At 42.9% G+C, this 21,482-nt stretch overlaps 1 protein-coding gene across 7 annotated transcripts in view; it reads right to left on the bottom strand.

Annotated features, from left to right (window-relative positions):
* The window catches only part of SLC35F3 (solute carrier family 35 member F3), a 391,027-nt gene extending 375,476 nt beyond the window's left edge, over nucleotides 1–15,551 (bottom strand). For 5 of the 7 annotated variants that reach the window (XM_033938617.1, XM_033938612.1, XM_033938613.1 and 2 more), the window contains exon 1: nucleotides 15,166–15,551. In XM_033938617.1, the coding sequence (XP_033794508.1) occupies nucleotides 15,166–15,358 (193 nt within the window). In that variant the 5' untranslated portion in view covers nucleotides 15,359–15,551. The remainder of the gene's footprint in view (nucleotides 1–15,165) is intronic. The other 2 variants (XM_033938614.1, XM_033938616.1) reach the window with 1 other exon arrangement.
* Nucleotides 15,552–21,482: the final 5,931 nt, after the last annotated feature.

Raw genomic sequence — 21,482 nt, 5'->3', positions numbered from 1 at the left:
CCTCCCTCTCTCCACTGGTCAGGCTATATCTCTCTGTCCTTTTCTCTCAATCCCCTAGCACAGGGTTGTCAAACTCAAATCACATAATGGGCTGAAATCTAAAACACAGCGCTGGTGGCGGCTTCGACACTCACAGGACTTCTGTGAGGGTCGGATCAATCGCTGCCGGCACCAAAACCCACACTGCGCGCTAGCAAAGGAGGGAGGTTAGTCTTAGCAGAAGTATAGGGATACAACCTCTCCAACCCCACGCCAGCTACAAAATAAATTTAAAAGACTATTACTCTCTTTTAGGTCCTAGTTCACTCTTGCTGTCTAACACCAGCTCTGGCAGGATACACATTTCAAATTTGACATATTGTAATCATAAAATAGAAAATAAAATTATTTTGTCTACCTTTTGTAGTGTGGTCATTTTGCTTTTAGTCCCAGTTTCTCTTTCTGATTTTGTCTATTTTCTAATTCTCTTTCCAGTGTCTGCTGTCCATTTTTTTCTCTTCTTCTCTCTTGCTCCAGTTCCTGTCTCCAACATATTGATTTTTCCCTTTCAACTTTTCTCCTTTTTTTCTTTTCTGCCTCTGTCCACTCAAATCTCACCCTCTTTCTCATCCTTCTCCTTTTTAAATTTTCAGCTACCTATCAATTTTCCATCTTCTCTTATTCTGTAGCTCTCCCATTTCCCAGCCTCCTATTTCCTTCTATCTCTCCTCCTCTCTCCTCTTGGTCCAACATTTTGCTCCCTCTCTTTTCTGTTGTTCTTCTTCCCTTCCCCTTGATGCTGAACAATGAGATTGAAGGAAAAAAAAAGATACTGCATCTCTCTCCCTTCCACCCCCAGACCTAACATTTCTCTCTCCCTTCCATCTCCAGATCCAACTTCTCTCCATTTCTCTTCCCAACTGCCCCCATCCCATTTCTCCCCCTATCTGCCTGCCTTCCTCCATCCCCCCAGGTCCATCAATTTCTCCCTTTCTCTTCCCAATGGTTCTCCTTTCAAGTATCTTTTTCCCTCTTCCTCTACACTACCCCAGGTCCAACCTCTCCCTTCATCTCGCTCTCCTCACAGCCCAGCTTGTCTTTCCCTCCAGCGCCAGTCCCTCTCTCCTCACAGCCCAGCTTGCCTTTCCCTCCAATACAGGCCCCTCTCTCTCCTCACAGCCCAGCTTGCCTTTCCCTCCAGCGCCAGTCCAATGTCGCCACCAAGCCGCAGTGTTGTAACTGGCTCCCCCTTCTGTTTTTCACCTGCCATAGTCTGTCTCCAATGACACGCAACTTCCTGTTTCCACCCGGGTGGACCACGGCGGACAGAAGGCAGGAGGGAGAGCCACGGACAACATTGCCGAAGCCGGGCTGGGCTCTGAGAAGGGAAAGTTTGGAAGCATTGCCGCGGGCCACATAAAAAGGCCAAGTGGGCCGGATTCGGCCTGCGGGCATTGTGTTTGACATATGTGCCCTAGCATCTTATCCCAGCTCTCTTCCCTCCTGCCCTCCCATGGGTCCATCTCTTCCTCTCTCCCCATGGTCCAACATTTTGCTTCATCTCTTTTCTGTTGTTCTTCTTCCCTCCCCCCTTAATGCTGAATGAGATGGAAGAAAAATAAAAGGAATGCTGAATCTCTCTCTCCCTTCCATCCACAGATCCAACTTCTCTCCCTTTCTCTTCCCAAGTGCCTCCCATCCCATCTCTCCCCCTGCCTGCCAGCCTCCATCCCCCCGGTCTCCATTTCTCTTTCCAACAGTTCTCCCTTCAAGTATCTCTTTCCCTCTTCCTTCACACTACCCTATTTCTCTCCCTTCAGACCATTGCCCACCATCTCTCTCTCTCTGTCCTCTGTTTCTGGTCCCATAAGACCCCACATCCAATCTGGCACTTCTTAATTAATACCCCCCTTTCGTACTTAAAAAAAAGTGATCATCGCTAAACCAGTTTTGGTGATGCTTATATTTATTGGCTATGAGCGACCCCAGGTTGGTCCTGAAAAATTATACAAAAAAAATAAAAATAAAAATTTGTGATCAAGCACATATAAATTTATGGAAAAAACTTCAGTTAGTAAAGTTTCTCCAACTCTAGGTTTTTCTGGACAATTATAGTGATGCAAGGTTGATACCCAGACAACATTAATTTTCTCACAACTGGGGTCACGTTATGACATCTAGCTAAGTGAAGGTTCCCTGACTGAGCTCCGTCTCTCACTCTAAAAAACCCTTCTTTTTTGTTGTTTAAACCTGCATAGTTCAGTGCATGAATATTATTGCCTTGATGCCAAACCTCTCAGCAGTTTCCAGGAACTGAGCGGTGGGACTCCTTGCACGCAGCTGTTGAGGTATGCCTACGAAAGCCTCGTAGCCGGCTGAAAAGCAGACCTTGGCTTTGGCGAAGATGGTAATGAAGGCTTCCTCGCTGTGGCCCAATATCACCCTGCATGAGGAAGCAGTGCACGAGTTTACTAAATATCTCTCTACCTTGATTGATGACAAATTCAAAATGGAGACATGTTCCTTTAAGGAAAGCTCAACCCTGGTTACCCAGTAGGGGTAATCAGTCTCAGTACCTGGATGAGCAGGAACCAAGCCTCTTTCCCAGGAGAAAAGGGCGGGGATTGGGTCCATTTAAGCTCAGTGCTCTGACAGCAAAGGGGAGGGAGAACTGGTAAGACAGACAACAGGAGTACAGACCTGAGGTAAGCCAAGTTGGAGGTGGAAGAGAGGAGTCATTCCCCTCACACAAGTAGTAGTCACGATGTGGAAATGGCTGAGGAACTGCCAGGCTTGAGCCAGGCTTGCCATAGAGGATTTAATGAATGCACCTCTAACCCTTTTGAGGAAATACCGGCTGGTTTAGAAAGTATGGATACCAGCCCTTAATTCAGTAGTGTCTGTTAACTGAATTGGAGAAGCTGTGCAATACTAGCAATACTTTTGTTTTTTACACGGCGGGAACTGTGTGCAGCTGACTCTAATTAAGGAGCAAGGGGGGAGATAAGATAAATAGTGCACAAACAGAATACATCACACTAACATGTGCCTACATAAACATCAGAGCTCTAGGCCCAAAGACAGAATACATAAAAGACTAGATAAAAACAGAAAATCTAGACTGCCTCTTCCTCACTGAAACCTGGATAACCTCAGACTCTGACCCCAGGATAATGGAAGTTTGCCTGAAGGGATACAAGATAACAGTGGTCTGCAAGGAAAAAAAAAGAGGAGGAGGTCTAGCCATCTTAGTCAGAAACTCCCTAAACTTAAACATACTAGACAAAATGTCCACCCCATACATGGATCTACTAGCCTGCCAACTTTCCTGCACCACACTAAAAAGATCCATAACCTGCATGCTCTGCTACATAACACCAGGGAATTGGAACACAGCAAGACCAGAATTCGAAGATTTTATATACTGAAACTCACTAACAACAACTTACAACCTAATCCTAAACCTCCATCTCGAAGACTAAACCTCTAAGCAAGTAGAAAACCTACTATCTTACTTCAAAGCCTTAACCTACAAGATCTTAGACCCACAAACCACACACAAGAAAGGTCATCAACTTGACATTGCAGCCTTCATGACCTAACAGCCCATTCTACCAGAGATTCAAACCTCAAATGGAAAATGGTCCAGATCCATCTGTTCAGACCATTATACATACACCTTCAATATCAACTGGGCCAAAGGCAAAATCAAACCAAAATCCCAAAGCTTAACCTACAAATCACGTACATATATTGACCCCTCCAAATTCTGGAATAAAACAGATGCTACAATCCAAGAATGTGACCCCAAAGACTTCGTCTCACAATGGTGCAATATAAGTACAACTACCCTAGACGAGCTAGCCCCAATACAAACAAAAACCAGAATCAACAGACGATCAGACAAATGGTTTGACAATGAACTACTCCTACTCAAAAGTCAATGCAAACGACTAGAAAGAAAATGGAGAAAAAGTAACTAAGAACACACAAGAGCAGCATGGAAAAAACTAAACCAACAATACAAACTAAAAGAAAAAAGAACGAAAGAAAGACATACTACACAAACCAAATAGGTGTATAAGCCCAAGACACAAAAAAACTATTCCAATTACTAAAAGAACTCACAGACACCAAAACCTACCTGGCCAAAATGACAACCCTCCCCCTTCAGCCACTCTTTTAGCTGAATACTTTAAAAACAAAACTACAACTGCCAGGATAATGCCCCCCACAGAAAAAGAATCAGCTGCAGCAGATAGAACCTGGTCCTACTTCTCCACAATACAATGGTCTGACCTTAACAAACTCTATAAAAAATACAGCCAAAGGATGAGAATCACATCTATGGCTCTGAAATCCAAGATGGCAGATTAACTGTTTGGCTGAGCGTTCTGCTTCAGAGAGCTCGCCTAACTTTGCTTTCCTGTATCCAATTACCTGTAACATGCTGAAGCGGAGAGGGCGTAGTGTCACTGGAGCCTCGTGGCGTTCTGGCCCGGCCGGTCTCAGCAACATAGATGAGCTCCTGCGCCGAATGCAGGACATCACGGGAGCATCGGCACGCACGCCGGGGCAAGACAGAAGCGTGCTCCTTGGGCATAGAAATCACCTTGAGCCCTGACGCTGGAGTGCCTCCCCCTCCTCCCCGGATCATCAGCTCCCCGTGGGTGGAGGAGCTATCGGATGTCGGTGAGCGATTCTCCCCAGAGGCTAATGGGAACTTAGAGGGGAGCATGAAGTTGGAACCCCTGTATTTACAGGGCATTCCTTTGGTATCTGGGGACCTGCCAGCACCAGGCTTGCCTGTGAGCAGAAGAGCTGCAGCAAAGAAGGAACTCCAGTTGGTGAGAACATTGACTTTTCTTCTAAAAAACTATCCTTTACACTAAAAAACCCCCAAGAGGTAACTCTTGAAGCTATTTGGGATCTTGTGGTGGATTTGGCTAAAACAATAAACCCTCAGCTCTCTCAGTTAGAGCAAAAAATTAATACACAAGAAAATGAAGTTAAGAATAATAAAGTTGATCTACAAGACTTGAAAAATTCAACATAAAATTCTTCACAAGAAATAAAAGTTTCCAAACAAATTACAGAAACATTGGTGAGAGATAATATTAATTTAAGGAGAAAATTGGAATCTTTAGAAAACTTTTCCCATAACAATAACCTTAGATTAATTAACTTTCCCAGAGTTGCGGCAGTAACTCCGAGAGACATGTTGAAACGTTACATGATGGAGGTGTTAGAAATTACTGAAGAACTATTACCGCCCTTCAGCCAAGTGTATTATTTACCCATTAAAAGGGAAGAAAAGTTAAAGGAAGAAGATCAACAATTGCTTTCTACAATGTTGGAACTTTCAAATAAGGAAGTCGCAAAGCCAGCAACACTTCTCCTTACAGTTGCCTTAGCACCGGATAAGAATTGGCTATTAAGATTTTTCTTTAAAAATAGACAGAAAGAATTTCTAGGGTATAAAATACAAATGTCATGAGATACACAAAAACGTTATCGTGAATTTTTGTTGTTAAAGCCAGGTGTTATAGCTCTTGGGGTGACTTATTTTCTTCACCACCCATGTGTGATAGTGCATCAAATGCAAAAATATGTCTTCTTTGATCCTAGCCAACTGAAAACCTTTTTGTCAGCGGCTCGACTGAAAATAGGAGGAGGAACATGAAGCACTCTTAGATTAGATTGTTTGATCTTCTGTCTCAGCCAACATAATTGTTCATTTTTATTTCTATTTCTTTGTTATATTCTCGCTGATTCTACCTCTTGGATCTTTATTGAGGACTTGAGTTAAAGTTAAGATATAATGGGTTAGTAGATTATAATTTGAATTGTATTTTATTATTTATTTCTTGTTTAACTTTATCTTTCTGTACAAATGGATACTTGATATGTTATTGAAAAATGATAAATAAATAAATAAAAAAATACAGTCAGAACCAAATCACTCTCTCATACAATCAGGGAATATAAACATCAATATCTTGCAATCAGCTCAAAACAATTTGCAGGCACTGAATACCCTGCTCTGTGCATCAGAAACTGAACCAATTCTATAGTTTCTTGTGAGAACTGAGAGCTGGTGATTCTTGTATCATTCTTGTACCATTCCCATACCATACCAATACATAGTAGCTATGTATTACTTAGAACAGCTTTACCAGATTGCCAGCCAGCCATCTATTTTAGAAATCCCTATTTACTCTATAAACAGTCATCCAAGAGCAGGTCTAACATCTCGCGTTTGCTCTTTCAGCCACTCCTCTCTCTTTCACTATTCAGTTTTCTTACCAGGTTGATTCCTTTCCTTTAAACCTCACACAATCGCCCTGAAACTTTTAGAGAAAAGGTTTCAAGGTGAACATTCAAGAAATCAACCAAATTTCAGCTATGAGAGCAGAACAACTTAATATAGACTTCACACACATAGCTTTTACCAGAGTGTATTGCGAGAAGCAAGAAGCCATTTTTGTGTGCAGTGTAAGAAAACCACCTGAGTTTGGAACTTTTGTGCTGGATTACATCATTAATATAGAATTTTCTAATCTTGTTAACTAAATGGGCAATTTAGAGCATTAAAAGGTTGTAAAAGTAGGAAAAAGCCTGTTTTCAAACCATAACAGGAACTGTAATTATATTTCAGGAAATATAACTGCAATCAAACAAGTGGTCAATGACAGTCCACATTTTCATGTAACCTAAAGCAAAATAATTATGTATGCTGTTCTTATTAGTAAAAGTTTTAAGTGATGTTTTGCTGTGATAAAAGTACCTGATTATGAGTTAAAGCGGAGCTTGAATGATAATGAATATATTTATGAGTGTTGAATTTAATTATAAGTCATTCTGAAGAACAAAGTTTTGTGTTAAATGAAAACACACATACAATATTTATTCTATATGTGTGTTAATAATAATAATAATTTTATTTTTATATACCGCCTGACCAGGAATGGTTCTAGGCAGTTCACAACAAGTAAAACTGAACATGCAGCGAAAAATACAATTTAAAAATGGAAAATCATCAGATAGTAAAACATTAGAAATACATAAAATTTTAAAAGACAACAGAATGCATTAAGATACAAATTTATCAAATAATTGTGTCTTCAATAATTTTCTAAAATCAAGATAGGAAGAAGCTCCTAGCATAATTTTTCCAAACCAAACATTCAATTTAGCAGCCTGAAAAGAGAGTGTTCTCTCAAGAAACCTTTTATCTCACTTAATGACCTTGGGACATGAATGACGTTTCCTATCCTGAAAAGCAAAGTTTTTTGCAACTAATTTACTGACATTAGGAGCAATAACACTGCCTTTGGTTCACTCTGGAAACTGGCCAGTTCCGGAGTGTTCAAACTCAGATGTTTAGGCCCTAAAGTGCCAGTTATTGATTAATCAGATAATTATCTGGCTTAGATAAGGTATAAAAGGAAGCGACAGTTAAACTTTGGAGATCTTTTATGTGTGGATGTCCAAAGGGATGTTTGGCCTGTTGAAATTCTCTATCTTTAACTGCAGACGATACAAAGTTATTCAGAGTAGTGAAGACACAGAAGGATTGTGAAGACCTGCAACGTGACATAAACACGTTTGAGAAATGGGTCGCGACATGGCAAATGAGGTTTAACGTGGATAAGTGTAAGGTGATGCATGTCGGTAATAAAAATCTTATTCACGAATACAGGATATATGGTGCAGTACTTGGAGAGACCCCCAGGAAAGAGACTTGGGAGTTGGGAGTATTGGTCGCCAAGTCAATGAAGCCGTCCATGCAATGTGACGGTCGTGGTAGCAGCACACCAATGTAAAGCAGGAATTCAGGTGCATCTATACTTGGACAATTGGCTGATCAGAGCACCGTCTAAGACCGAGGATGAGAACAATGGTACAAGTGGTCCAGCTCCTACAAGATCTAGGCTGGATCATCAATTTCTGGAAAGGTCACCTGGAACTGACTCAGTCCCTAGAGTACTTGGGAGTTTGGTTTAGCATGGCAGTGGGTTGTGTGTTTCTACCAGAGCCATGTAAACTGAAGCTAACTGTTCTGCCTAGCCATACCCTACAACAGGCCAGTGCAAAACACATTTGACTACCCACTGATTTCTATAAAGAGAATAGTACAGCACACACTAACTTCTAAGAATGAGAAAAGCATTTATTTAACAGGAAAAAAATAAATAATACTTCACTATGGGTGCCTGTGCCTGCATCCTTCACCTCTCACAAACTGGGTAGCCCTTTACGATCAGGTGGGGGGCCTTCCATGGAAGGGGTTTCTGAGCAATGCATGTGCTCACTCCACAGACGAGCTACAAGCATAACAATGCTGATGGGCTTCCTTTTATAGTGGCATTCACATACAATATTTACCTTTCAAACTTACACAGGATAGCACATCTCCAAACACAAGTCATTTGCCTGCTGTTATCAGTATACAAAGGTTCAAATACAATCAGAGAGAACATATGTTCTTTTTGCATAACAACCAACAGACACTACCAAGTAATACTGACAAGAATTAAGGTGGAGCTGGCTAGAACTATGAGTCGGCTAGAACAATAGTCAAAAGAGACAAGTCATGAAACTATGGGGTCAAAAGAGACAAATCAGTCATGAAACTGTACAACAAATGGCCGGAAAATGGTCTATTGTACGTATTTCCTTTGTGAGACATGATAGGCAGGGTTAGTCGTAGAATTGCGAGCCACCCGGGATTAGTAATCCTGGTAGCCTCACATAAGCCGTGTCAACCCTGGTACACAGATTTAATTCAATTATAAAGAGACAGGTGTCTCAAACTGCCGCTGCATTGCTTTTAAGTGCAATACCTTGAAGAAAAAGGGCTACTCAGAGGTGGTCATAGTGACTCCCTTATGGTCTAAGAAGCTAGTGATAGTGACAGCTTATGCCGAGACCTGGAAAATGTTCTAGCACAGGAGCAAGAGGAACCATTGAGAGTCCCAATGGCTGTATTCCTAGCATTCCTGCAAGCAGATCTCAAGAAAGGTCTGGAAGTTAGTTCTCTCAATGTGCAGGTAGCAGGGCTGTCCTGCTTTAGTGATCAAGTGGATAGAGTTTCTTTAGTTTCTCATCCAGATGTAGCCAAATTCTTGAAGGGAGTGCTGCGGCTGCATCCCCCGTGCAGTAACCTTTTCCAGCTAGGAACCTTAACATGGTTTGCATAGTCTCACTAAGACCCCCATATGAACCTTTACAAGAGGCTTCTCTGAAGGATCTGATCATAAAAATGTTTTTCCTAGTGGCCAAAGAATCTCAGAATTACAGGCATTCTCATGCAGAGAGCAGTTCCTCAAACTTAAGGAGGTTGGGGTTACACTCCATATAGTCCCCTCATTTTTGCCAAAGGTGCTGTGGGCGTTCCATGTTAATCAGGAAGTGAGGCTTTCTGTGTTCCAGGCCACGGGTTCAAAGAAAAATAGTTGATGGATGTTAGGAGAGTTCTCCGTTACCTAGAAGTGACAAATTAATTTTGTCTTTCGGATCATCTTTTTGTTTTAACACAAATATTATAGTTCTGTGCCTACAACTCAGGGCCGCCATCAGAAATTTCTGGGCCCCTTACTGAGCAATCCTATTGGGGCCCCCATGCACCCCTTCCCCCCCCCTCTTCTTCCATGGGCCGAATACACACATACTTTTCTGCTAATGCTCCACCTAAGCCAGTCCCTTAAAATCTTCTCACGTCCATTGGGTGATTTGGCATAGAGGAGATATTCATAAAAAGAAAGTCCGTCAAGATCTTTACTCATAGACTGTGCCATTTGCTTTAAATCATCTTCCATCATTAATCCAAATTGCACAATTCTTTCTCTGTCTTTGTCCTGAATGACATCTGGCCACATTGCTGGATCCTTCCAGTCAACAAATTTATGAGCAGGCGCGGAGAACGCATTTTTAAACAAATGTAGTTTATCCTTGTACTCCTTATGTAATTTTAATCATCTATGGATATGTTTGTATGTTTATTGTTCAAACGGTTTTATTTCTTTCCCCAAATTTATTTTTGTTATACGCATTGAAAATATTTGATATTGCGTTTAAATCAAAATCTCAATAAACTTGAAACGAGTGCCCGTGAGATTGTGGGAGGGTTAAATACTCAAAACTTAGAAGAATAACAATTTACTTAAAGTTTTTGCTACGCCAGCTTTCTGGTATCTTTACATACAGTGGCGTACGTAGCATATGTAACACCCGGGGCCCATCATTTTTTGGCACCCCCCCATCTGTAAGAAAAACATGATTTTTAGTAACAAACCACACGTCACACATGAGTACCTAGGAAAAGGCAGCATCTTACATATTGCAGTGAGCAGTACATCAATACACCCATTGTAAAACTAAACAAGCCAGACCAGCACAGATCAACCCTACACCGTCAATCCTAACAGAAAACCATGTCTTTTGAACAAACAGAACACAGAAAACACCTTCGCCTAGTATGGAATATGTCATCACAAACTAACCCCTCACCCTTTTACAAAACTGTAGTGTGGATTTTAGCCACGGTGGTAACAGCTCTGACACTCATAGAATTCTGAGCATCAGAGCTGCTACCACCACGGCTGGCGCTAAAAAACGCTCCACAGTTTTGTAAAAGGGGGGATAAAATAGAAATACACAGTTTCAACGCTCTAGCTCAGAGGTGCCCAAACTTTTTGAGCTTGTGAGCTACTTTAAAATGACCAAGTCAAAATGATCTACCAACTATAAAATTAAAAAACACAAAGCACACTATACGCTGAGAAAATGTTAATTATCATTCCTATTCTGGGTTTTTTTCAAAGAAGTCAAGAGAGATGACTCTATGCATTGTCACCTCAGTAACAACCATAAAAAAATAGACAAATATACCCCCCATCCTTTTTATTAAACCACAATAGCAGTTTTTAGCGCAGGGAGCTACGCTGAATGCCCAGCGCTGCTCTTGACGTTCATAGGCTCCCTGTGCTAAAAACCACTATTGTGGTTTAGTAAAAGGGGACCATATTGTAAAATATAGACAGCAGATATAAATTCAGAACTGTGCATAGTAAGTGAAGGGAAGTTTTCATCTCTGGGAATTTACCCAATTAACTATTAAGTTATTTGGGCAAATTCCTTTGAAAACTGTGGTAATACTGCCTCCACTTTGCTAAATTTAAAATAAAATCATTTTTCCTACCTTTGGTGATTTCATGAGTCTCTGGTAGCACTTTCTTCTTCTGACTATGCATCCAATCTTTCTTCCCTTCTTTCAGCCTGTATGCTTCCTCTCCTCCACATCTCATTCCCTCCCCCAACTTTTTCTTCCTCTCTTCATGCCCCCTTTCTTTTTTTTCTGTTTCTCTTCTTTCCTTCTGTCTCCCTGCCTGCCCCCTTTCTTTCTTTCTCCCTGCCGTTCCCCAAGCCACTGCCATCGGGGAACAGGACCTACCAATGGATAACAGGCCCCAAAGCCGACGCTGACGCATGCTCTCCCTGCTTCGGGCCGACCAGCATTCCTCTCCCCGACGTCAATTCTGCCGTTGGAGAGGAAGTTCCGCCCAGCCAGGCAGCGATTGGCTAGCCCGAACTTCCTCTCCGATTGCAGAATTGACATCGGGGAGAGGAAGACTGATCGGCCCGATAGATCACCAAGGCAAAGTGAGTCCTGGGTGATCGACTCACTTTGCCTTGGCGAGTTACTGGCGCCCCTGCCTTAGAACACTGCCTAGGACCCTGGGGGAGCCCAGGCCCCCTGTCAGCTCCGGGCCCCTGAATGCAGGACCGGTAGTACTGCCCTGATGGCGGCCCTGCTACAACTCTCTACCTTATACAGAATTGACTCTGGCTATAAGAAGAAAACATGTGATAGAGAAAACATCAAACATACTGGGCATTACTCTTGATTTCTACCTAACCTCTGAAGAACAGATTAACTCTCTGGTCAAGAAATTGTTCTTCAGACTAAAACAATTAAACCAGACCAGTTTTAGGATAGTTGTATAGGCTGTCCTTCTCCCATACTTGGACTATTGCAACTCATTGTACTGTGGTATTACAGAGAAGGAATATAAAAGACTGCAACTACTTCAGGCTAGGCTGATCTTTTGGTAAAGTCCGTTTGAGAGGGCCAGCCTGCTATTAAAGAAGCTACATTGGCTGCAACTGAAAAAAAAGAATACAGTTTAAGATTGCTCGTATGGTCTATAAGACCATATATGGAAAGAACTCAAATGGGCTAGTTTTTGACATTAATGTCATGAGTTCCTTCTTTATTACAAGAACAACTCAACAATTTAAACGCTCTTTCCTTCTCAAGTTCACTGAAAAAAAGCTATTTGAGTCTACATTCAGATTCCAATATGTTTACGACAACCCTCTCCTTACTATCAATTCAGGAAATTGCTAAACACACACATCTTCTCATTGTAACTCTCAAGAATTGTGTTCATTTATAATCTAGTACTCTCACTATAACTATAATGTATGCCTAAGAATCATTGTTAACTGTAATGAATCCTTCCTGATATTTGCGGGGTATAAGAACCTGCATGGTATGGTATGGCAAGTGGGGAAAGACAGCTTCTAAGGTATCTCCAGATGGATTGCATGGTGATTGCCTCTGTTTAAATTGGCTGTGGTAAACAGCTGCCAATATCTTTGAAAACTCACTCCACTAGAAGTGTGGTGGCTTTATGGGCGGAGACCCAGGCAATAACGCATGAAGTGATTTGTAGGGTGGTTACATGGTCCACCCTCCATACTTTTACAAACTTTTACAGAGTGGACATGGCAGCATATATGGACACCACTTTTGGGTCCGCAGTGATGACAGCAGGCTCATCTATCCGTCCTTACACTCCAGAAACTGCTATACTACATCCCACTTGTCAAAACTCCTGTACCCTTTGCACCACAAGGGAAGATTAGGTTCTTACCTCAATAATCTTCCTTTCTGTTAGAAGAGTACAGGAGTCTTGACAGCCCACTCTATCAGACTTCCATTTAGCTTGCTGGATTTATGCCTGTCAGAAGTATTTTAAGAGAGTTGTAACTTCACAATTGTACAGTTATAGGAGTACCTCTTGAATCTCCATCAATGTTTGTGTTGGTTGCGCTCAGGTAGGTGGTTTGTTAGTTCCACCTTGATTTTTTCTTTTGTCTCATATGTTTTGTACCATGTTTGAACAATATTTTATATTGAAATTGATTTGATTCTCAACACTATTTAAAAAGCAGAACAGAATTGGCTATTTCGGAGAGAATCCCTTGTACCCTTTCCTATTTATTTCTCTTCTTATATTTATTTATTTAAAATATTTGTTATCCACCTAGGCAGCTTACAATAAAACATTCACCATTTCAAACAGACATTTACAAAGTAAAAAATCTATCACTTACATCAATAAATATAACACTGCTTTGGTACGAACTGAGGAGGAGCTGGAGCCAAAGAAAATGTAACTCGTTCTCAAACTCGCCCATTTGTCAAGACTCTTGTACCCTTCTACCAGAAAGAATATTATTGAGGTAAGAACATAATCTTCCCTTCCAATGCTTGGGCATGCATCTTTTAGGGTTTAGCTGTCATTAAAAAGTCTGCTACAGCAAGGTTCATTGCATAACAATGATCTTGTAAAAGGAATGGTTTGATACAAGATCCTATTTACTGTTAGAGTGATAGAGACTGAAATACACCAGAGAGAATTCTGAAAAGCAACTGCTGTATAATACAGTAAGAAAATGTTCCTATCTAAATGACTGCTGGAGAGAGTTATATTCCCTTACTTGCCATCAGCCCACTATCTTTTTCTCTCATGTAAATTCCTAGGGGACTTACAACATTTCTTTTTATTGGCCAGAACAGTGGTAGTGGTACCCACTTCTCATATTGGAAAGAACAACCTTTACTGTAACTGTTACTGGCATCGCCCATGCTCATCAGATTGTTTGGCGCAATTTGAAATTATTAGTAATCTACTCAGGAGAGGTGCATTGTTGGAACAGCAGGGTTGTTACAAATCAGACATATTTATGTTGGCAGAACTGCATGCAGGAGCTTGTAAAGCACTTGACTGCACTAGAGTGAGTCTCTCTAGTTTAAGAACTCACCCATGCACAACCAGGTCCTAAGCTCTAAAAAAAGACAATGTTGAATGGCATTGGTTGCTCAAAGGGATTTTTGTTACAGGTAAAGTGATGAGAAAATTCAGCAAAAATAAGAGTGGAGGTCAAGGAAAATATAATTAGCTAAAATCTTTAAATTTAAATGGCAGGGATATTATGGTGTTTGTAATATATGGTTTAACTAGCTGACTGGAGGTACTGTATGTAGGAGAGAATTCCAACTGGTTAGGATGGCTATAAAATAATTGGAACACCCTACCCAGAATAGCTACTGTGATACTTATGTCCTGAAAACTGGTCATGTGTTACACTCAACCTCCCTGACTTCAGAGGTCAGGGAGATCTAGCCTACAAAATTAGAGACACACCCCCCTCAAAAAATGAGAAAATACAGGCAAACAAGTTCAAAGTAGCACTGTATATTAAATCCTCCTCTAACTTTCAAAAGGAAAAAAAAACCTGCATAGACAGGGATTTAAAATAAATATATCTTAAACCCCCAGCATCACAATCTGGGACAGGGTTTATGAACATTCTCTGACTGTGGTGAGTGCCGGTAACAGGCTTCACAGCATATGACTCATCCCTGCTGGTGGTCACAATTTAACCTGCTAATTTCCTGGATCTTGGTGAACACAAATCGCAGCAATTACTTAGCAAGCTGTCTGCCACTAGAATGAATAATGAACATTTCACGAGAAGATGAGCACAGCCAAGAAAGAGAAGAAAAGTGACCTTCAGCAGCAGCACAATAGCAGGTAAGCAGCATTTGATAAACCAAGCAAGAAAAAAAGTGGATAATAATAGTAGTGACTTAACAAAGAACTCTGGAGTTGCCCCTCAGAAAGTGATTGAGTTCATCGATAGGGTTTAAAATATCTGCATTATTCTTCATTTTACAGGCATCATACCTAGCACTCAACCATCCCAGGTGCGATTGCCACCATCGTCACCGCTCACCCCTCCTCCTCCCACAAAAAGTGACCAATGAAAATAATTTTCAGTATAATCTCTGTCAACCCAAACATTAGTCCATCATTTTTCAATACCACATACCAAGTTCAGCACCCCCAAGTATCCAAGAATTAGCTGGTGCTCTGAATGCAGCTGTCCCACAGGGTAGCCTGGTGCCCACCATCCCAATTTCGCAGTGGTTGCGGATGCATGAATTACCTTCCACTTTGGTGAGGGTAAGGACTGGACTGTTACAAGCACTGAGAGGGGCAACCCTCGCTGAGTGTTTCTTCATGGTGAGCTTGCCGGCTCACTGGAGCTCTTCGGCTGATCGCCTACATCCTTGAACCGGCTGCAGCAGCCCTATCCTTCTCTGTTTTCCCCATGTACGGCACACAACTCTTGCCTTGCCCTGCTTGTCGCACTTTCTCTGCTAATGTCTGCATCAGCCAATGACTGCATGGCTCCCCCTCCTTTTACCCTGCTCTCTCCTTCTGCTTGCCTCACTTGCTCTGGCGGCCCATGTCTGCGGCAGCCAACGACTGCCTCTGCCTCTCTCGCACAGCACTGAGGCTGCTGCAAAGAAATACGTCACTGGCAAGCCCACACCCCTGCAAGTACTCTGCAAGCTTCTCACTGCGCTCAAGACAAGCTGTAGATGCTTGTTTTAAAAAAAGGCTCAAATTCTGCAGATATTTTACATATTGGAAGCAGTTACTACACCAACAGCACTGAACAAACATCATTTAAGCCTTTTAGGTTCAGTTTCTGTTCATATCCTTGGATTTGGCCCCAATTGGGAGCTAAGTAACACTCAGCTATTTTATAAAGATACGTATGTCAGGATAACTCTTTTTTTGTAATTTAGGAGGCAAGTGAAGAAGGTGAAACATGCCATGTGGTCTGGTGCTGTTTTCATTATAGTCCCATTGCTAGGATTCAAATTTGCACATCTCCAAGTTTACGTTTGGTAATTACTGGTAACAAGAGTGTAAGTTTTATCTTGAACTGTAGCTATTATGCACTGCTTTGGGAGACTCATTTTTTTTTTAAATCCCAATAAATAACTCAGCATATGAGGTATGAGTGACAATGTTAGAAAAGGTGCTAAATGTGACTGTGCACAAATTTGACGGGAGTGTAGTCTGGACATAGTTTGGGCAGACCATAAATTTATATGTATATTTCCTGTTTTGAAATGGCTAATGTTAAAACTATGGGAGTCAGCATTTTTTTAAATGCAGACAACCATGGATAAAAAAAAACAAACAAAAAAAACCACCAGATACCAGCTGATGCTGAATATCCAGGAATTAGTGCTGTAGTAGCGATATTCAGATTGCTAAATGAATAAAGTTAGACTAACTGCTTGCATGGACCTGAGACTGAGTAGTGACTGTCAGGGGAGGGGGTCTGTACTTACCTTTCTAATGTTCAAAGCTGTTTCAAGCAGGACTCTCTTTGGCTGTGTAGTTTGGAGAAACCTACTTACATGTACAGATGCCAGCACTTATACATGTAGGGGGTAATTTTATAAAGCTTTACTCTTCTCTAAAGCACATTTGATATGTGAAAAGGAGATAAGTGCTTAGATGTTCCCAGCAGTGGCATAGCCATTGTAGGAGGGCTTACACAAAAATGGGTGGACATGAAATTTCCTCACCTTTCCCCGCCCCTTCCACAACATGGGTGCCCCTTCCCAGTGATGTAGTGAGGTGGGCCACCTCAGCTCCCCTGCCCCACTGCCACGTGTGTGTGCCTCTTCCCTTCCCCATACCTCTAACTTCTCTGACATGAGTAGCATCTCCAACTTGCTGCTTGTGCCAGCCTTGGCTCTCACTCTGACATTACTTTCTGGTCTCGTAACCAGGAAGTGATGCAGAGGGAGAGCCGAGGCCAGCACGAGCAGCAGGTTGGAGACGCTGCTCACGCCAGGGAAGAGCTAGAGGTACAGGGGATGGAAAAGGAAGGCATGAGTGGCGGAAAGGAGTAGGAGGGAAGAGAGGTGCTGACATCCCACCAAGATAGTGTTCAGGGAGTCTGCCCCCTGCCCCCTTACTCTTCCCTGGCCGCCATAATTTTAAATCTTCAGGCAGCCAGCAACAGCAACAACGAGATGAGCCTGCTGCCATTGGCCTGCTCCAGAACCCTTCATTTTGCAGCATCCTGCCTACACAGGAACAGGAATTTGCTGCAGAATGAAGATTTTCAGGGCAGGCAGATAGCAGCAGGCATACCTCATTGCTGCTGCCATCTGTCTGAAGATTTAAAATTATGGGGAGTTGGAGAGAGAGGTTGTGCAACAGGATTCCGTTGGGGATGGGGGAGATAGCTGGGTGGGGAGGCAGGGAAGGACAGATGCTGCATGGGCTGGGAAAGGGTTGGGAAAGACAAGTACATGGGCTGGGGGATAGGAAGGAAGGGAAAGGGATGCTGCCGGTTGGGAAGGGAAAAGGAGAATTGTTGGACATAGAGGCATGGAGTGGGAGGGAAAGAGAGATGGTATACATGGGGAAAGGAAGAAAGAGGGAGAATTGTTGGTAGTGGTGGAGAGGAAGGAGGGAGACACATTGGTTGTTGTGGAGAGGGAAGGGTGGGACATTTGAAGAGGGATGCAAGATGAATGATTGTTGACCATGGTGGTGGAGGGAAGAAAGGAAGGAAGAGATACAGCATGGTGTTGGAGAGGGTTGATAGAAGAAGAAATGTTGGGCATGGGGCTGGTGGGGGACAAAAGATACTGTACAGATTAGAAGCCAGGGAATAAGAGAGGGAAAAATGTTGGATTTTGCAGAAGAAGGGGTGGGAGAGATGCACCCTGGATCCCCTTCTCTCTCCTTTTGCAGTAAGGGAGAGAGAGAGACAATGGTAACAGCTGTAACTTCAGCATCCTGAGTTTGTGGGTTCAAACCCTGTGCTGCCCCTTGTGACCCTAGGCAAGTCACTTAATCCTCCACTGGCCCGGGTACATTAGATAGCGAAAATGCCTGAGTACCTGATTAGTAACTCATTCTGAACTCCTTTGAGTGGATGGGCTAAAAAAATCAAATAAATAAAATGTTGCACATGGGGGTGGAGGGGATAGAGGAAGAAATACAGAAGACAAGAAAGCAGAAAAAGAGAAACTGGAACTGAATTGATAGAAAAATAAATCTCTAGTCATCAAAGATTTGAAAAAAAGGAATTTATTGACTGAAATATGTTAGCTTTGGGAAATGCATATAGCAGATGTCTATGTATTCTGTTCAACAGAAAAAGAAATGCATGTCTGGTTTTATTTCTCTAGTGTTGAAGTACTTGCTGACCCTTGATATAGCTAGTGAGAACCCGCAAGCACCTCCAGCTGAGGTCCTCCTCCACACATTACCAGAGCTCCCGTCTACCAAGCTGGCAGCATCTACGGCTTAGTGATGCTGCTTCTGCTGCCTGCCAAACTTGGTAAAAAGGATTTTTGGTCACCTTCAGAGGAAGTCTTCAGTAGAGAGTTGCGCGGGGACAGAAATCCCACCCATCCCCGCCAGGATCCTCTCCATCCCCACCCGTCCCCGTCAGGATCCTCTCCGTCCCCATCCATCCCCGCATGGAATTACCTCCATCCCCACTCGTCCCCATAAAAAGCAGCAATTACTTCTGACAGGATCATCAATTCCACAGTTTCTTTTGTGTTTGCGCTGCTGTTTTCCTTGTGGAATCTCTTTGGTGGAACCCTTTTTTTTGTTTTCTGTTCAGGTAATTAACTTATAAACCCCCTCTTTTACTAAGGCTGACGTGTCCATTATATTATATGGACGAACCTTGCTTCCAAAGCCTTCCGTCCCCGTGGGAGTCCCGTTGGCTAGAGGGGGGTCCCTGTGGGAGTCCCGTGGGCCATAGGGGGGTCCCCGTGGGAGTCCTGTGGTTTAGGGGGGTATTCCTGCGGGACCCGCAGGATTCCTAAAATCCCCGTTCCCGTGCAGACCTCTAGTCTTCAGCTGACATAGCTTGAGGGTCCTCATCAGCTAGAATATTTATATTTTATATTTACGTTAGAGGGTCTGGCAGAGGCCCATTTACAAAGCATATATTCTTCCCAACTAATATTTCCAAATTTAAAAAGTGTCTGATTATTTGTATATGGGTCTCTAACAAAGCCTCTAATTCAATCTATTTAATTCATAACTACTTCTGAAGTTTATGGGGATGGGCAGAGATGGAAAAGCAGGGATGGGTGGGGATAGATTTGATTCCAGTAGGGACAGGCAGGAATGGATTTGGTTCCAGCAGAGATGGGTTTGATTTCTCTCCCTGTGCAATTCTCTAGTACAGAAGAGACACCAGTGCCGACGGCAGGGTAGATTATGTGACTGGTTGCCACCGGCAATGTCCTTTGGGCTGCAAATGAAGGTAAATCATGGGGCAGGATAGAGAAGAGCCAGGGCAGAGAGAGCGCACAAGGAGACAGAGAGGGAGAGATGGACTGGGGGGATGGGGAGGAGAGAGAAATGTCACACTCGAGGGAAGGGGGTAAGGAGAGGGAGATAAAGTATGCAGGAGGTAGAAAGTGTTGGACTCATGGAGAGAGAGGGAGAGATGTTTGATGGGTAGGGCAGAAAGGAGGGAAGGAGTGTGGTGCAGTGGTTAAAGCTACAGCCTTAGCAGGACCCTAAGGTCCCAACCTTAGATGCCACCAAGATGCCCTCTTGGTTGGGGCATCAGCACCCGACCTCTTCTCCTTCCCAACCTGCTGCTCGCTCCAGCATCAGCTCTTCTGACATCATTTCCTGGACCCATGCCTAGGAAGTGACATCAAAGGAAGAACCCACGCTAGCATGAGCAGCAGGTTGGGGATTCTGCTCGCACCACAGCCTTTAACAAAGTACAGGGGAAGGGGCGCGCATGTGCGCAGCAGAAAGGGGAGGTGAAGGAGTTGATGGGGGTAGGTGGCAAAGATGAGGGTGGGGAGGGGTGCCATTGCCCCAGGTGCCTCTCACACTCACTACGCCACTGGTTGTGGGTTTAAATCCACACTGCTCCTTGTGACCCTGGGCAAGTAACTTAATCCCCCCATTGCCCCAAGTACATTAGATAGATTGGGAGCCCACTGGGACAGATAGGGAAAAATGCTTGAGTACCTGAGGAAATTGATGTAAACCATTCTGAGCTCCCCTGTAAGAATGGTATAGAAAATTAAATAAATCAGGGGAAGAGGGAGAGGAAGCAGGCAGAGCATGAAAAGTTAGTCTCAGACGGAGAGATGTTGGTTAGAGGAGGGAATGAGGACTGGAGGAGTGGAAGCATGCAGGAGGCAGAGAGAAAGAAATGTTGGACTGGTGGAGGGAGATGACTCAAGAAAGGGAAATATGTCAAATTCCGGAGAAGGATGATGGAAGGAGGGAAAGAGATGTCAATCCACTGGGAGGAAAAGGAGAGAGACTCCAAACCATGGAAGGGAAGGAGGGGAGAGAGATATGCCAAACTTCAGGAGCGGAAGATATTTGCTTATAAATGGCAACATAAAACTCCAAGGGTATCCCGTGTGATGATGTACCAACCTAGGAAATTGGGGGGGAATGGCAGTGCCACATTTTCAATATTATTACCAAGCAGCCCAATTACAAGATTTAATTAATTAATTGGAAATGGGATAGGGGAAAATCATGGGTGCATATGGAGCAGGAGATATTGGGCATGCCTCCGTTGTGGCTGATACCCTGGCTCCAATACTCACAACTTTTTACTATAGCTAAGATATCTAACCCTGTAATGCGACACACTCTCGGTCTGTGGACCCAGGTGTGTAGGCGATGTTATTGAGATAAGATTTATTGTATGGGGCAGTTATTATATATATATATATATATATTGTCGCAACCCACGGGCTCCTGATCACCACAGCGAGCTGGGTTCCTCGCGACCGTACCTGCTCCCAGTGCATTCCCTTCAACCAGGGAATCCTTCAGGCTATCTAGGCAACCGCCTAGTGTGAAAACAATAAGGTCCAATGTTCTCAGTGAGGATAGGCAAGGAAAAACGCACACATCCTCTGGTTAAACTGTCCTGGTATTATTAGCAGATTGCAGTACTTTTCAATACATTTTGTATAAGAACCAAAACTGGCCACACTGGCTTCACAAACGACAGCCTGGCTTCAATTCAAAACGCAAATTTATACAAGACTTTGGCAGGACTTTAGTCTTTCTACCTCAGTCCTCTTCACCAGCCCTCTGAGATTAGGATAGTCCCAGCAATATTCCCTCACCAGGAGAGAGGAGCAAACAGAAACTCTTGCAGTATGAAAAATAAAGTTTTACAAAACCAAAAAGAAAAACTGCTAACCTTGAAGCTCTCCCACAGAATACCTGCAGATAGGGAACTCATTCAAATGGAACTCCTCTGTATGTTCCTTGAGTATCTTATCTCCAACTTATTAGCTTCCAGCT

This window comes from Geotrypetes seraphini, chromosome 3 (genome assembly GCF_902459505.1).
Source record: "Geotrypetes seraphini chromosome 3, aGeoSer1.1, whole genome shotgun sequence".
In the NCBI taxonomy this organism is placed as follows: Eukaryota; Metazoa; Chordata; class Amphibia; order Gymnophiona; family Dermophiidae; genus Geotrypetes; species Geotrypetes seraphini.
The sequence above is the reverse complement of the archived record's forward strand: the minus strand, read 5'-3'. Positions and strand labels throughout refer to the sequence as shown.